Source organism: Tachysurus vachellii, chromosome 9, assembly GCF_030014155.1.
Source record: "Tachysurus vachellii isolate PV-2020 chromosome 9, HZAU_Pvac_v1, whole genome shotgun sequence".
NCBI lineage: Eukaryota > Metazoa > Chordata > Actinopteri > Siluriformes > Bagridae > Tachysurus > Tachysurus vachellii.
In genome coordinates, this window is record NC_083468.1 from 21,964,113 (window position 1) to 21,982,231 (window position 18,119).

An 18,119-nucleotide genomic window follows, 5' to 3' on the forward strand; every position below is an offset into this window, starting at 1 on the left:
TACCATCGGCATTTGGCAGCGAATTAAGCTATTGCAGCACATGTCTCTTGCAGCTACACAATGAAAATGTGTGTGTATGCATTTAGCCATGTGACAGTCGGTCACGCAAATAAATCAGAACAGATCATGTCACCAGCTAAAAGAAGCAAGTAATACTGTCTGTCATTTTCAGCCACTACAGTTGCTGATACCACTTAGGTAATGACTCGAGATACAATGACAGCTTAATGCTTGATTTAATGAAATCAAGCACTTTCATGCTGACGCGGAAATACAGACAAGATCAATTCTCTCATTAAAAAATATAATAAAAAAATGACGTATGTATGAAATGATTGATTGCATTAAAATAACAAAAAATTAAAAAGCAGTCCTAGGGTAAATCTTTGCAAAGCATTGTGATGTCTTTACAGAGAGAATGAGCACGGTGTCTGAACAGCATCACGAGACAAATCACATGACTTTATTATTGAACTGTGTCTGTTGCTGTAAAGTAACAAACTCCTCTAGTTTCACCAAAAATCTATAAACAAATTTATGTTGCTGCAGATACACTGTGAGTTTTCATCAATGCAATACTTTAATATTGTGCTTATTGGTTTAATTTCTTCTTCTTCTTTTTTTTTTGCTTGGAAGCCTCGGATTTTGCTTCGAGATCTTCCAGTTTCAACGCTATGTTGTACTATGTGTATGATTAATGCAGGGTTAAAAGTTGCAACGCTTTGCTTACAGCTTTAGGCCTGCCGTCTGGTTTAGCTGCCATTTTCTCTCTCCTTCGATTTTCTTCTTAAGCTCTGGTGCTCTTATCTGTGCATAAGCTGATATTATATCATTATCATATATCATTATTATATTAGATCGTTTATGGGCAACACATTTATATTATGGCAGATGGGAACTGTGTTTTATATGGAAATTATAACAGTGCAAAATGATTTAGATATAAAAATCAGATAAATATCTTATTCTAAAACATTTGGGTTATATATTTGTATAATTTATTTAGTCTGGGGCTTTCTAACAGTATTTAGGACAGAAGTAAAGCTGTATATACATCTGTTATATTGTTAGCCCTTATGAATATATTCATATTGTTATATTGTTATATTGTTGAAGCCCTTCCTTCGTTTCCTGTTTTACTGTCATTTTCTTTAATCTTTCTGTCACTATTCTGTCCACTCTCATCTCCTAACATTACATAATTTATGCAGGCACATGGTGTGCAGTGCTGCAGGCTGTGTGTGTGTGTGCGTGTGCGTGTGTATGTGTGTGTTCACATACTGGCAATTTTTAATGAGCTTCCTCATTATTGTCGCTTAAAAAAAATCCTCTTATTTGATTTAGAGAGAGAAAAGACTGGAATAAAAGCAGGATGCAGGGAGGACGAGAGGGAAAGCCCATACACTCAACGTACTGTATGCTGTTAAATTATTGCTTGGTATTAAAATTACCGTAGCATTCCCTCTGAGCAATAACATGTAAATTGGTAGCCACTCTGGAAATCATCCCTGTTGTGCAGTTGTTATGAAAGAGGGGTGTCAAGCACTCTTGAAATTTTACTCTATTCCTTTTCGTTTTGCAGGAACAAGAGTCTTCATACTACTGTACTAAATAATGTGGCACATGCAACTTTATTGCATGCTGTTTAATAAGCACAATGACCTTAATGTATGTATTATGCTTTATAGAGCAAAGAATACACATATCACATACATTCTCTCAAAGTGCTGACTTGAAACCCAAGAAGAAAGTGGGATGAGTCAGCGAATGAGCTTGTACTGGTAGGAGACAGTTGTCATGGTGACAGCTGTTAAAGGTGACCTCACCCTTCTTAACGAGCCTAAACCCTCTGGGTTTTTCTCTGCTAATGCTGTGACATCATCCCTTACCCAGTACTAGCTGCCATGGCAACAGCCGATGACTGGCAACTGATATTACACTGCTCAAGTTACATTATAGTGCTGAACAGTGCCCGCCTTCTTAAATAAGGAGGGAGTAATAGGAGGTTTCACAGTGGGTTGCTGTAGGGATTGATTTCAGGGACTGATTTTTTTTTTTATTGTCTGATTTCAAGTTTGTGACATTCATGAAAATTGAACCATGAATAATACTGAGTTCTACTGCCACATGACCAGTAAAGTAATATGGATGTACCTTATTGATCCATTGACTGATTCATTGATTCTGAAATGCCTTCTTGAGAGCTCAGGCAGTATATTTTCTAGAAGTGTGTGTTCATTTGTGCTGTTAAAAACTTTCACATTTTTTGTTTTGAATATTACTTAAGGCTGCTTTAATGCCACTGCTGGAATTGTGAAAAAACTTTTTAATACTAAGATAAAGTCTATACTGAGAAAGAATGAAAGCAATGTAATGTATCATTCACTGAAACTCAAGTACAGCGTCACACTGAGTATGTACCTGTTTCAATGAATTTGGATTTTGGATAAGGCTGCTTTGAGACAATGAGCATGGTTAAAAGCGCTACAGTACATTCATTCATTCATTCATTCATTTTCTACCGCTTATCCGAACTACCTCGGGTCACGGGGAGCCTGTGCCTATCTCAGGCATCATCGGGCATCAAGGCAGGATACACCTTGGACGGAGTGCCAACCCATCGCAGGGCACATACACACTCTCATTCACTCACACAATCACACGCTACGGACAATTTTCCAGAGATGCCAATCAACCTACCATGTATGTCTTTGGACCGGGGGAGGAAACCGGAGTACCCGGAGGAAACCCCCGAGGCACGGGGAGAACATGTAAACTCCACATACACAAAGTGGAGGCGGGAATCGAACCCCCAACACACACCCTGGAGGTGTGAGGCGAATGTGCTAACCACTAAGCCACCATGCCCCCCAAGCGCTATTCAAATAAAATAAAAATAAATTGCGTATTTGTTGTCAACTGCATACCTGACTACAAAATAGGATAAAAAAAACTCAACTTTTTGTTTTCTCCAGCAGAAGTAACAAGTCACAAGTGACAGTAAACCTTTCATGAACATATTGCACATTTGCATATTTATATATCAGAATTAATATTGCATTTGATTTGATGTTAGATTTCCAGACCACTTCAGCATTTAATAAAATGTTGAAGAATGAATAAATTTGCTGTTGTTTAGTCCTCGATCTTGTTCTTCAAAACACCTAGATGCTTAAATGCTTTTTTATTCATTTAGATTAGCTTTGGTGGAGGCTTTTGTGATTTAGTTAACATGATCAATACAAATACTGTGCATTGGTTCTCTATCTGAGTAAATAGAGGTAGTGGTAGTAAGTCTGTGTTTTTATATTTCTGAATGTTTGACAAATTATCTTCCGGTTAAAGGATTTGGACATCTTGGAAGTTTAGTTCAGACTCACTGGTTTAACTGAATACAGGATGTGGAAGTGAATACCTGAATAACCAGATTCTCTCTCTCTCTCTCGCTCTCTCGCTCTCTCTTTCTTTATATATATACGTATATATATACGTGTATATATATATATATGCTTGTATATAGTCTAGAATGCATTTGATAAACTGTTTGTGTTCTGCGCTTTAATATAGAATCAACACTAAAGATGATTTTTTTTGCATGATTTTTATTTTAATGGAAAGATTGAACAGGGTTGTATGGGAAGATATATTTTGATATCTTGTTTGAAAACATTAAAACACATTATTGAATTTACTAATAACTGCCAATATTGAAATAAAAATTAAAAAGAAATAATTCAGCAAGTAGCAGACTATCACAGAGATCTTTTCATTTCCATGTAGTTAATACAGGTTCCATTAGAGATTTCTGTGGAGTGTAGCTGGTGGTGTTCAGGCAACCTGGGCAAAGCCCACCTGGTTGTTTCCTCTGTCATACGCAGAGTAGTAGGCCCTGAGGAAGACATCACCGAAGATCCAGAGAGGCTGGTTGTTCTGAGAGGGCAGGTAGGTGGGAGTGATGTCAACGGTGCAGTAGCCGCTCTGGGATTCCTGTGTGCATTCACACAAGATAATTAGGTGTTAAAGTTCCTCACTGTTTATTTCTTTATTTATCAGAACCCATCTGTGTATAAGCAGTTGGAGAAAGAAACTTACTTGGACGTAGTAAGAGGGACCCAGAGGGAAATTCACTCCACTGATGGTGAAGGTCAGAGTGGGGAGATTACTGACCTGGCTACAGTCCACAGCATACTGTAAAAAAGATGTGCAGAAAATATTCAGGCATATTTGTAGATACATTCTCATCTTCAGGTATTCAGTCACATGGTTGTAATAAGGCATCTATTGTACTGAAAACTCTTTATAACTGATGTCTCTGATGCTGTCTCTGATGCTGTCACAGGTCTAATACATTATTATAATGCACTCTAACTTCTGAAAAAATATCAATCAGAATTTGGCTAAAATTTATAAAAACAACATAAAGAATATGGTGGAGGCTGTCCACCAGACGTCAGTGACTGGGAATAGAGATTAGTCAGAGATTCGAAGAAGAGATGAAGGGTAATTCTGAAGGAGCCAAAGTGATCTGTACCTCTGATGGGAGAAGCAGTTATATTACAAACATAGCCCATCTGTTCATCGTACAACAACAGCCCAGACACCCTGCAAAGCTGGTCGTCATGAAAGAGTGCTGAGCCATATGAAACCATGTTTGAATTCTGCCAGAAGGCTTGATGGAGACTCAGAAAACATGTAGACTATCTGGTCCAATGAGATGAAATTTGAACTATCCCAACTTGTTAGGAAGTTACGGTCAGTGCCCTGGATCTGCCATGATATGACACCCCGGAGCAGATAGGGCTAAGGGCTTTGCTAAATGCCCAACAGAGCCACAACTGCCCTTAATTTAAAAAAAAATGTCATGGTATAATGCAGGATGTTTAAAGTTTTAGGATATTTTGTTTGATAAAAACCTTTTACACAGCAATAGGGTGAATACTTATATAATTACATTATGACTTTTAATCTCCTCATAACTTCTACAGTACCTGGCCATAACTGTTCTGCTGTGCTCCAATACTCTGCATCAGAGATGACAAGAAGGAACTAGGGGCAGTAAGGCTGGGGGTTCCGGTGTCCACGATGGCCTGGCAGCCGCCGTACTGAGAGCACCAGCCAGTCTGCTGTCCTGAAATCTGGACCCTGAACCAGATTAATGTGTAGAATATGATTAGAAAAACATTCCAACTACTTGAAAGCATGACAGTAGAGCTTCATACCCAACTGTAATGTATACTGAGATGTATACATACGAGTAGTTTTCAGAATGGTTGCTAATTATGTAGTTACAGTACCAATGCTTATGAAGTTTATGATGATGACTTGAACTTACTCCTGAATGCCAATCTGCCAGTAGGTCTCAGCGGTCACTGGTGTCCAGTAGATCTGACCCTGATACATGTTGGTGTCCACAGCGCCGAAAGCCACCTCACTGCCAGACCCTCCAGCTCTGCACAATCAGAGTCATACAAATGCAAAAACAGTTAATAAAATCCCTGCATATGCATAGTTAAATTCACATTTTATATATTAAACTGCTACAATGATGTGGGCCTCATTTCCATTGATATCTCTTGCTTACGGGCTCAGATAGATTCCGAAAAGGTTTTGTTCAAGGAGACCCTGCTGTATCATGTTGTCCACAAGGGGCATGGCATTGCCAACAGCAAGAGATGGGTAGGCCAGACCAAGAATTCCATCAAATGGAGCTGAAAGGAAGGGCTGGCTTGGCTCGTTAGTGCTCAGACCAATCTCCTGATTAGGGACTTGGATGCCAGACAGCTAACAATAGTAAAAAAAAAGAAAAAATCACTGTAAATGCTGTGTTTATTTTTTCCATTTGAATACAGAGATCATATTTGTTGGAATTTACTGTATATCTGTCAGCCAATTTTTTGATAATGAAAAAAATAGGACTGTTCCTTTCTTACAATCTGCTACAATAACATATATAGCATGCAACATTACATAATATATCATATTTTGCTTGATGTGTGAAAAAATATACAGTAGAACACTTACAGTGACAGTGTCGTAACCAAAGACACCATTAAGAGCTCCAGCTCCATAGGGCAGGTAGAAGGTTTGGGAGGTGCTCTGGTAGGTGGAGGACTGCTGTGGGTTGAACTGCGTTTGTGCCGCTGAGAAAAGAAATGCACAGAACTATGCTATAAAACTCCCTGGTGTCAGTGTTTCTAATGCAGAAATACAGCACTGTGGTAGAGATTATAGAGACAAACTTACTGCATGCCTGGGTGCTGCAGTACACAGAGTTGACCCACAGATTGGAAGAGCCTGTGTCAAAAAGCACCTCAAAGGACTGGGGTGGTGTACCTACGCTGATCACGCCAAAGTAGTATGACTGAAACACAGGTGTTAAACTGTTTAGATGAATACTTCAGCTGATTTAAAAACTTAAGACTGGGATTTGACTTACATCAGCATAGGTCAAGGAATCAATAGTGGTAGTAGCCAAAACCTCTGGGCGCAGATATTTAAGGGCCGGATCAGTATAGGGCAGATGGATGCCCTTCTCCATCAGGCGCTGTCTGATGGACTTACCCTTTTTCAGGGGAACCCTGTAAAGACGTACAAAGCCTTGACTAAAAACAACACTATGCATAACTAAAGACCAGTGCATAAAATGAAGAAGAATGACGTGAGCCAGCAACCAAATGGTAAAGATGGAGAACTTACTTGATCATTGCCTCTGAGAGCATGAGGCAAGCCATTAAGATGATTAGGCCCTTCATAGTGATGCTTGTTCTCCTTCTGCCCGAATGAACACACAGACCATTCACACAACACAGGCTTTATATATACACACCAGCCTCATATCATTACGCATATTAACTCATCTTTACCTGCCACAGCACTTTTCACTTTGATGGAAACACTCACCTAATGCCAGGTTTTACTGATAAGACACACAAACAAGATTTGGGATGGAGCCATATCTCAGAGGCAAAGCACTAAAAAGAAATGAATAAAACTTATCCTAATTAGTTAGAAGTTGTATCATTTATGTTTTTTTCTAATGTAGACACTGAAAATGTTTACTTAAATGTATTTTTTTTCATTTTTCATTTGTTCGAAAAAAGAAAAGAGTTCCTGTTACTATCTAAAATCATGCTCTATATAACAACAGATTCTCAAGCATTTGCAAATGATTAATTTTTTTTAATTTATTTTTATTTTTTCTGAAAAACTTGAGACTGTAGTTTAAAACAGTGCATCTTAGAATAGAGCAAAGAGAAAAGAAAGGAAATAACAAACTTTTAAAGGATCTCATTAAATATTGTCAGACTCCATAATATGGAGAAAGTTTTAACAGAAATTGTTTATTTATTTATTTATTTATTTATTTGTTTATTTATTTTTTATGATTTTTTTTTCTGACATGGACCAAGTGCTTTCCAATACATTTTAAAAGCTTATTTTTATTCTTCTGTATCTCTGTGGAAAATATTTCTATGTTAATCGCTCCTAAGAGTGCACACAAGCTTTATCTAGCTCACTGCTATCGTTGTATTATTCTTTAAAAATTATCATCCCCTTATCTTCAGCATAAGGGAAACTTCTAGCTGCTATCAGAAACAACACAAAATAAAAACCCCAAGGTTACTGTTGCTTTTTTACTTTTCTAGTTGTAACAGCTTTTAATGCTACGGTAACTGCACAATTCTAAAAGATAAATATATAATTTTATTATATTATAATATATTATAGATAAGATAGTTCTATCTTTTTATTATATTTTATATATCAGTGGCAGTTCGTTCATAGTGGTTCGTGCATTCATTCAGTTCAACAAATACATACATTTTAAATTTCAGTAGAATAATAATTACCCCTTTTGAGTTACCTTGTTTGAATTACCCCTCATGCATGCCTTATTATTGCACCTAATGGTTAAAAGAGAAACTGAAAAAGCTGTAATAGGAGGCTGTACGCTGTTTATTATGTACAGAATGTATATTGTAATATTTGTTATAAAGATTGAGAGATATGGAGGTCCATACAGCAGAAAAGCCTGAAAAAAATATTATTTTCCTATTTATGTTGTTTTGGAAATGTAGTAAAACTGGAAGCTTTGCTGAAACCTGTAAACCATGCTTAATGATGTTATTTTGAACAAAGTTAAACAATGATGACTTTAAAAGTATGTAAAATAAGCTGCTAGACTCCTAGATTCTTGAATTTCAGCTACTTAAGACAAGGTTACTATACAAAAGATTGCTGATGCTCCTCTTTAAGTGAAATCATTGGATATTATAGAAACGACAATGACGGACAATGATGAAAATCCATGTGACACTTTAGTCCTGCTTTTTGTCTGCTAATAAGTTGAGAAAAGGAAGTGTGTATATTTTGAGTTTCCTTTATCAGAGTGACAATAAACCCTTCATGCACTAATTCCTTTTATTCTTAGTTAGTTAGTTTTTTTTTGAGAACTGCCAAATGACTAACAAGGCATGGAGACATTGGAAAAATGGATGTATCCTCTGTTTACTCAAATGTGTGTATCCTGTATTTGCTGTAAGTCTTCAAGAACTCAACAGCTATTAATTAGATACTAACATGGAAATACTTGCTGTTATTTTGTCCCAAGTCATGTTTTATACAAAACCTTGATAGATTTGTATTAATAATAATTTAATTTTAAGGCTTAACTTAAAGGCTTTGTAGCTTGTGCTTTTGCTTAAGTTAAAGGCTAGTAGCTTTTATGTATGGAGTGTAAGTACTGATTTTCCTTTGAGTAGTCAGAATGGTACTATTCTTAGCTGTTTGCCTTTAATGGTTTTGATTTAAAAGGTCAGATTGTCAAAGAGCACTTGGAAGGATTGTTGTGGTGAGGAGATGAATATTTTGGCTGGTTTAAGAAACACAGTAGGGATTTATCTTAAAAACATATTTAAGCATGTTTAAGAACTGGATCGGTGCAAAGCAAATGGATGCCTTCTCCTTCCCTCCCTCACTCATTCACTCACTTTCTGATGGACTTAACCTTTATTAGGAGAGTTGGCTGCTAAAGACGAAGAACTTATCTGATCGTTGCCTCTGGCAGAATGAAGCAAGCCAAAAGCACAATTAGGCTCTTCATGGTGATTATTGTGCTCCATTTAGCTTAATGTTAACACAGATCACACAGTTTGACACGTGATACACACATTTATGCTTATACACTCCTATCTCAGTACTATTACTCAGTTAAACTGGTCAAAAGGTGTTACCAATAATCTAACCATTATAAGGTGGCTAGAAAATAATTGTTTGGGGACTTAAACAACACAACTATGAATGGATGTATTTAGAAATCATGTAAACTAAATTACAACAATTACAATTTTCATGCAAAATATTTCCTCAAAATAGATTATGTGTAAGATTAAATTGGAAGTATTTGATTCCATATATCCACTATAAAGTCTCTTGGGACCAGCTGGTTAAATGAAATAAAAAAAATGGCTAAGAAGAGGGAAGAAAGTTTTTATCAGCGACTGAGTGGCACTGAGCCAAAGAAAAACATTGAAAGGCTCTATCAAAGCTTGCTATGACAGATTTTACCCTAGAATGGAGAGGAAAAAAGAAAACCCTCGCCTATCAGAATTTAGGACAGAGTTCCTGGCAGGCTTCCTGCCTTAAGTCATTCCTACCACTTTTTTGACACTGTCAGAATGGCAGAGATTAAAGAACATTCTCAGTAAGTGCAGTGGTACAGCGGTCTCACTGCTGAAGAAATGCATATGCCCAGCAGGGTGGTGATGGCAGCATGGGGCAGTTCTGTATACCAGGCCAGTTGTGGCTCAGTATGTAAAGCTCTGTCTTGCTAATTAGCTGGTCAGGGGATCAATCCCCATACACTATCCAGCTGCCACTGTTAGGCTCTTGAGCAAGGCCATTAATCATCTCCACTCCACGGGTACTGCACTGTGCAAGACTGACTACAAGTTTTTAACAAGCTGGGATATGACAAGAAAAGAATCTGATCAATGTATATGTGAATAATAAATGTGTTCTTTTTTGTTATTTCTTATATTTTCCTATTTTTTATTATTTGTGTGTTCCTATATCACTCACTGATGCTGCTGACACTGACATTTTCCAAGAGTCTGTGGAGATTGCAAGCGTATAGAGATTAAATATTTTCCGGTAACAAGGTTTATATGGTTTTAAACAAAAATCTACACTTTTACATTGGAAAGTAAAAATAATAACCTTTTCACTTTAATACATCTTTTGGCTGAATGCTTTTACTTTTTAAGATTTTAACACATTAATTTTACATTGAGGGGGGCACGGTGGCTTAGTGGTTAGCACGTTCGCCTCACACCTCCAGGGTCGGGGTTCGATTCCCACCTCCGCCTTGTGTGTGTGGAGTTTGCATGTTCTCCCCGTGCCTCGGGGGTTTTCTCCGGGTACTCCGGTTTCCTCCCCCGGTCCAAAGACATGCATGGTAGGTTGATTGGCATCTCTGGAAAAATTGTCCCTAGTGTGTGATTGTGTGAGTGAATGAGTGTGTGTGTGTGCCCTGCGATGGGTTGGCACTCCGTCCAGGGTGTATCCTGCCTTGATGCCCAATGACGCCTGAGATAGGCACAGGCTCCCCGTGACCCGAGGTGGTTCGGATAAGCGGTAGAAGATGAATGAATGAATTTTACATTGAAAAACAATTTGATACTTACACATACATATTATTAAGATTTTGGACTTTCATTGATATGAGGCTAACCCTGTGAGAATCCGGAGGCATCTAAAGATATACCAGCTTCAGTTGGATTCCACTTCATGAAGTATTCTGACATTCATGGAGGAGATGCCAACTGCATGTGGTCTTTGAGGACAACAACCTCCTCTTCAATACACAATTGTCGGACTGTATATTTATAATCACGCCCTCCAGTGTCACCCGAATGAGGATGAGGAACACTTTTGATTCTTCAAAAGGTTTCTTCCTTTTCCATCTGAGTGAGTTTTTCCTCACCACAGTCACCTCAGCCACCTCAGACTTGCTCATTGAGGTTAAATACAAACACATTTAAAGTCTGTATATATATATATATATATATATATATATATATATATATATATATATATATATATATATATATATATATAAAAAACACATATAAGTCTAATCATATTTTTTGTATTATCCTAATGTTTGTATAATATTCAGTTTTCTTGTTCTTATGTTCTGTAAAGCTGCTTTGAGACAATGTCCATTGTTAAAAGCGCTATACAAATACATTTCCTTATTGCCTGCAATTGTTCCTTCAGTAAGTTTGTAGAAATATTTAAAGGTCTTCTGCTAAGTATTTTTGATACAGTTATGATTGCCAGGACCTGAAATTCTCTTTCTGGTCTGCTCCTCCATCCTCAGTAGCTTGCCAGTTTGAATATAAACAATGTCACTGCCATCTATGGCCCTGAGTCTTAAGAGCAAATATGGCCTTACTGCCTCAGTGGGGGGAATGGGATCACTCTCTGTTCTCTGTCAGTCGGAGCAACACACCAGTCACCTGTAGGCATCTGTGAGCCAGTGTATATGGAAAAGGGCAGTTCCCCTGAGTGTGTTACACTGTTCGGAGATTTAAAAAACAATGTAGCAGGTTTTAAGACAAGTTTTTGTATGAATTTTATTTTATTTGAAAGATTTGTAGTTATAAATCATTGAATATAATTTAATATGACAAAAAACAGGTATTGTTGATGCTGAGGAGAAAGAGACAGTAATGTGTTGGTGGGGTGTTGGTGGTGGTGTCTTGACCATAGACAGAATAGTAAACTATGGTCAAGACACCACCACCAACACCCCACCAACACATCACTGTCTCTTTCACGGGGAGCCTGTGCCTATCTCAGGCGTCATTGGGCGTCATGGCAGGATACACCCTGGACGGAGTGCCAACCCATCGCAGGGTGCACACACACACACTCTCATTCACTCACGCAATCGCACACTACGGAAAATTTTTTACAGAGATGCCAATCAACCTACCATGCATGTCTTTGGACCGGGGGAGGAAACCGGAGTACCCGGAGGAAACCCCAGAGGCACGGGGAGAACATGCAAACTCCACACACACAAGGCAGAGGCGGGAATCGAACCCCAACCCTGGAGGTGTGAGACGAACGTGCTAACCACTAAGCCACTGTGGCCCCTACACAGGAATTAAACTATGGAATTTGTTTCTTAGAACAACATAATATATATCACATAATATTTTTGTATATCAACAGTTGGAGAGAGGAACTCGCTTAGATAAAGGCAGAATCTGGATAAAAAACAGAGTGTAGACAGATGTTAGGGAAAGATAGAAGATATGTTAGAGGTGTAGTACATTCTGTAAAGATATCCAGGTCACCTGGCTGGAGTAAGCCAGCAAAAGTATGACAGTTCAGTACAACTGACTGTAAAGAGGAAAAGTCCTACTTTGACTATTGTCCTCTTAACACAGTCGCTGACTTTTGCTACTTGTACTTTTTTTAGATTGAATTGCAATGTTCTTTTGTTTACATGATTTATTATAGAAATGGATTTATTGTTGTTCCAAAGAAAGAAAGAAACTTTTCGGCAGCAGGTGATTTTATACTGAGTTGCCGTGACAATTTAATTGCACACAGGAGGACTCTATTCAACTAATTACCTGGTTTCTATGAATTTACAGCAACATGGTGTATAGACAGCTGTGCTTTATTATTATTATGTAGATACATGACATGAAATCCCAAATATTTAGGTCTTGTTTCCAGGCTTTAACAGTATAGACAGTATATGCATTGTATAGACTGTTTCTCTGTGTGTGTGTGTGTGTGTGTGTGTGTGTGTGTCTTTGAAAACATACCCAAGAATCTGATTTACTGGAAAAACTTTTTTAATTGTATATTTTATTAAGTAAGAAATAAACCTGGTGTCATGCAATTATAGGAAAATAATCAATGACTGGGTGCTGATACTATGTGCTGACTGGGTTTAAATACAAAGTAAAGGACCATACAACACCTTTGTTTTTTTAATCGTATAACACAACAAACATTTACATTTGTAATGTATTAATGAATGACACATCTTGCTTTTCTAATCATTTATTGTTGCAGTGAATCTTCAGAAAGCTGAGACTGTAAATAAAACTGTGTATATTTGTATAGCATAAACAGTGAATTAAGAATGTGCCATGGCAAACTTTTATTTTACAATGTGAATTTTTTCATATGCGAGCCACACGTCACTCTCGCATTTTACTAGAATAGAGTTAGCTGTGGACCGAGCACTTCTTGGTACGAGGTCATTTTAAAAACATTTCCATATCTCACTGGAAATTAGTTAAGGTAATCTCTCCTAGGATTACATAAGTGCTTTATCTAAACCATTGCTATCAGTGTATGTTTCCTTACCTGTGATTTAACATCTCACCAAAAATATATTGTTTGTTTACATAGTGAGTAAAGTGTAGTTAATGTTAAGTGAGGGGCAAAGGCAGCACATAGAGTTTTCATGCAGTCTTTCTGCATAATTTTTTCTGCTACATGTTATGCATGATATCTGACCTAAGCTCAGAAGCTGTGTTTCTGGAATAATCTCTGCTTAGTACATTAATTTATTTAAACAGTTGTAACTTGTGATTGGTTGCATGGACGCAATTTACGTATCATATTGAGGACACATTTCTGCAGAAAATTTCTTTAGTCCTAGATCTTTTTTCAGAAAAAGTATATGGACTGTTAAAAGCTTTTAGATTCATTTATGGGTTGCCAGCATCTGAAATGATCTGCATAGCATTGATCTACAAAGCAGATTTAAACTAGGATGGACGACATGTGATTTTTAGGTCATATCTCGGCCAGATCTGAGATGGGAATAACAACAAAAAGACACTTAAAATACCCAGCATGTGGTAAAGCTGAGTCTAGGCCAGGCATGGATTTAAATTTAAATGTAATTTGGTTTGAAATCAAATCGCATCATCATAAATGCTCATAATTGACAAGTGATTTAAAATGGAGAAAAAGGGGGAAACATTTATTTCTGGCTAGACATTTTCTACCTTAGAGATTTTCCAGTTTAATTAATAGAGGTATTAATGATGCTAAGGAAACGGTGGCATCTGTTTGAGATGCCTGTTGAGTGTTAGTAGTGATTGTTTAGACAGCCTTGCTAAAGCCCAACTGGTTGTTTATGCAATCGAACACGGAATAGTAGAGACTGAGGATGACATCGCTGAAGCTGGCTGCTCTGGGATGGCAGGTGATTGTGTGGGAAAAGCCCTTGTCCTTCTTTTAAAACACACAAAATCATTAGAGTTTGGAATTCCTTTGTATTGTAATACACAAAATATATCTTAGAAAGCTAGAGGAACTCACCTGGATTTAGCCCGAGAGAGCCACACGCAAAGTCACTCCAATGATTATGAAGGTCAGAGTAGAAAGAACTGGCTACAGTCCACAACATACTGCAAAATAAAGGCTAACAGATGTTCAGGCAAATAAAGAAGCATTGTTTGATGTGTGGGTAGATTTGGTGATTATAATAGAGCCACCTGGCTTTATTAAAGCAGCAACTGTACTGACAAAATGTTTTTAAAGAGTTGTTAAAGACTCTCACAGACTCTCTAAGATCTTGGAGCTGTCATATAGTGTTAGCAATAGTGTCTTTAATTATGTAACACCAATTATTCTTGTTAGTTTGGGGGAATAATCTGTGTTTAAGTATAAGCCTGAATTGACATACTGTAACACAGTTTGGGTCCATGGATTCAAAGCCGTTGATGCCCAATTCTGACCACACAATATGCAATGTGCAGCAAAAAAATAAATTCTATATAACAATATTTCTATTTTCTAATTTTTTTGGTGAACCTCTACCCATTGTAGCCTCTGATTCACTGTTCTTGGGTGATAGGACTGGCAACTGCTGCTGTTGTAGCCCATCCACCTGAAGGTTCAATGTGATGTGAGATGCTGTTCTGATTACCACAGCTGTAAAGAATGGTTACTTGAAATTTCATAGCATTTCCTAGCCGAAAATAGTCAGGCTATATCAGTCTATGTAAACTCTAGAGAGACTTTTCAGCAGTTTCTGAAATAATAACAAGAGCCTAGTATTTCTTGTATCTGTGTGATTTTCTGCATTGCTGCCACATGACTGACAGGCAAGCACTTGAATGAGCAGTGTATAGGTGTTTAAATGAAAATCATGGCTAACTGAAATATTGTTAATACATTTTCAGGTTGGGACCAAAATTAACCATAAGCTTTGTCTTGGGCTTTGGGAATTGGGCTTTACAATCAAATCATGTGCATAATATGTATAAGTGGGTCTGGAAAAAGGTAAGTTAAGAAAGTATACTCTTTTGTATCAGTGTCAATAAACCATCTGGATTTATTTACAGTGAATTATTCACAGAATAAAGAACAGAATTCTGCCTATGCTTCATCCTGCAGATCTAAGACTATTTTAATTCAAAGTAAGATGTTTCCAGGAACTAAGCTTGGCACAGATGTCTCTGTATTTACACTCACACGTATGTATGTGTGTACATCTCTCTCTGTGTAGATGGAAGGGTTTTGTGGCTGAGTGGTTTGGGGTGTGAAAAACTGCATTGCAGCACTCCTCTCAGCAGAACAGAGTAGAACTGATGTGATCTGTATAAAGCAGTTACCGTAGCTCATTGCTTTCTGCTGTTGCCCTGACCCATCACATAGACTGTGTCCTTGTTTAGCAGCATGCAAACCCACACAACCATCAACCTGACAGTAACCCTGAATGAGTGAAAGTGCTGAAAACTAACCCAATACCTAGTAATAGATGATATGATTGAGGGACAAGCCTTGTTCTTTTGGTGTTCTGGTAAAATAGACAGTTTGAGAGTTAGCAATGAATGCTTATTTTGGATTTGACTTGAGTGTATGTGTATTCGCACTCTTTAAGTGTGTGGTTAAGTGGCTTTGGTACAGCTGTCATAGCTTAGAGATTGTGATAACAGTCGTTTCACGAAGGACATATGCGCAGAATATTAGTACATTAGTTTCTTTTATTCAATTCAATTCAATTCAAGTTTATTTGTATAGCGCTTTTTACAATGGACATTGTCTCATAGCAGCTTTACAGAACATAAACATAGAACAGAAGGTAAACATAAGGAGAAATATAAAGAATTAATATAATAAAAATTCAAGATATACAGTATATAGTTCACAGCGTATATGTATGTATGTATGTATGTATGTATGTATGTATGTATGTATGTATGTATGTATGTGTATTTATCCCCAATGAGCAAGTCTGAGGTGACTCAGGCAGCAGTGGCAAGGAAAAACTCCCTTAAATTGGTAAGGAAGAAACCTTGAGAGGAACCGGACTCAAAGGGGAACCCATCCTCATATGGGTGACACTAGAGGGTGTGATTATAAATATATAGTCAAACAAATGTTGTATTGGTGTAGGGATCACATGGAGTACAGTTCTCCTCTTAGTATCACAGAGTCCAACTGGAGATGTCTTTATACTATAGAATAAATGGTCTATACAATGTAATGAGATGTATCAATATATGTAGATGCAGTATTTTTTGTGATGTGTCTTTTCACCCTCCTGTAGGGCAGCACATGACATCAGTCTGGAGGAGTTTGATGATGAAGATCTGTCTGAGATTACAGATGACTGTGGCATTGGTCTCAACTATGACTCTGATCCTTATGAAAAGGTAAACAAATTATTATTCTGTTCTGTTCTATTCCTCATAATGTAATAAAAATAGTAATCATCATCATCATCATCATCATCATCATAAAAACGATAATAAATAATGAAACATGATGGGGTTTGCTGTTATTTGGGATTTGACATAATCACACTGAAGTTCATCATCTTCATGTAACAGCACATCCCATGGTGTTTTATTGTTATTTGCCAGCAAGAATATTACAATTAAAGTGCAACTATCTACTAATCTATTTATAGTTACATTTAATGTTGTGGAACATCTATGAAAATAGTTTCTTATTACATATATCATCAGAGCTATAAACAGTTGTTCTCTCAATAGAAGTTAATGAGAAAGAAAAATTATTACAGTTGTAGCTTTATATCAAGAAACTGTATAGCCCAGATTTGACTTGATCATAGTTTCATTAAAAAGATAGGAAATAGTAATCATTTTCTCTGTTGTCTGAAGAAAATATTATAATTTGTTTGTAGAGCTCATTCGATAGAAACACACAGGTGAAATACATGATGATTAATAATAAGGAGAAAGGTAAACAGATAGAATACAATTTGCTGAGAATTGGATGAGAACTGATTGTATTTTTCGAAAATTATATGAGCAAATTGTATGAAAATGGAAAATATATAGAAGTAATATAAAACAATTGATAGATAAAGAAAAGAAATGGATAACAGGTTGAAGCTAAATGGTAGATATACAGATAGAATGTAGGCACAGTAGGCACAGAAATTAGGGAACAGTGTTATTCTGACACTGAAGACTCCTTTAGGCAGATTTGCTCAACTTAGTTGTGGTAGTGAGCCTGTTTGGACAGATTTTAGTAGGAATTATACTGAAGGTCCAGTTGTCGTCTTGGTTGAGTCAGCTTGGTTAGCAGTAGAGACAGTGAAGAAGGTCTTATGACGCTTATGAATATTTCAGTTGAGATAGCACCAGAGGTCGGTAGAGTATCCAAAATCTGTACTCAAGTAAAAGTACAAGTACTTATGGAAATATTTACTCAAGTAAGAGTAAAAGTAACAATCTTAATAGTTACTTGAGTAAGAGTAAAAAGTATCTGATGAAAAAAACTACTCAAGTAGTTAGTTACTAGTTACTTCTCATCTGATTGATATGAAGCAAAAACCCTGATTTTCAAACTACTTTATATATATATATATATATATATATATATATATATATATATATATATATATATATATATATATAATGTGATTAATGGTTTAATGATGTAAATTAATGATGTGCTGGGCTCTTCCTAACCTGCTCTTCCTTTTAAGATTAATTTACTTTATTCTTACATTTATTACATTTTATAAGTAAGTACATGTATTCTTTAGGTAGGGATAAAACAAAATATAATCCCGTTTTTATTTTGTATATGTTCTA

The 18,119-nt window shown here is 36.8% G+C and overlaps 2 protein-coding genes across 5 annotated transcripts in view; one reads left to right on the plus strand and one right to left on the minus strand.

Annotated features, from left to right (window-relative positions):
- mapk8ip2 (mitogen-activated protein kinase 8 interacting protein 2) overlaps positions 1-18,119 on the plus strand; it is a 42,676-nt gene that overhangs the window by 5,327 nt on the left and 19,230 nt on the right. For all 3 annotated transcript variants that reach the window (XM_060878256.1, XM_060878258.1, XM_060878257.1), the window contains one exon: positions 16,601-16,706. In XM_060878256.1, coding sequence (XP_060734239.1) covers positions 16,601-16,706 — 106 coding nt within the window. The remainder of the gene's footprint in view (positions 1-16,600; positions 16,707-18,119) is intronic.
- Positions 3,586-6,855, minus strand: LOC132851392 (gastricsin-like). Of its 2 annotated transcripts, XM_060878255.1 has the most exons (9): positions 6,697-6,855; positions 6,437-6,578; positions 6,244-6,361; positions 6,022-6,140; positions 5,582-5,781; positions 5,333-5,449; positions 4,989-5,142; positions 4,093-4,188; positions 3,586-3,987 (listed from the first exon to the last, which is right to left on the minus strand). In XM_060878255.1, the coding sequence occupies exons 1-9, from the start codon at positions 6,750-6,752 to the stop codon at positions 3,829-3,831; spliced, it is 1,161 nt and encodes a 386-aa protein (XP_060734238.1). In that variant the 5' UTR covers positions 6,753-6,855; the 3' UTR covers positions 3,586-3,828. The 2 variants fall into 2 exon arrangements, with proteins under 2 accessions (XP_060734238.1, XP_060734237.1); XM_060878254.1 differs by lacking the exon at positions 6,697-6,855 and having other exon boundaries at positions 6,437-6,640.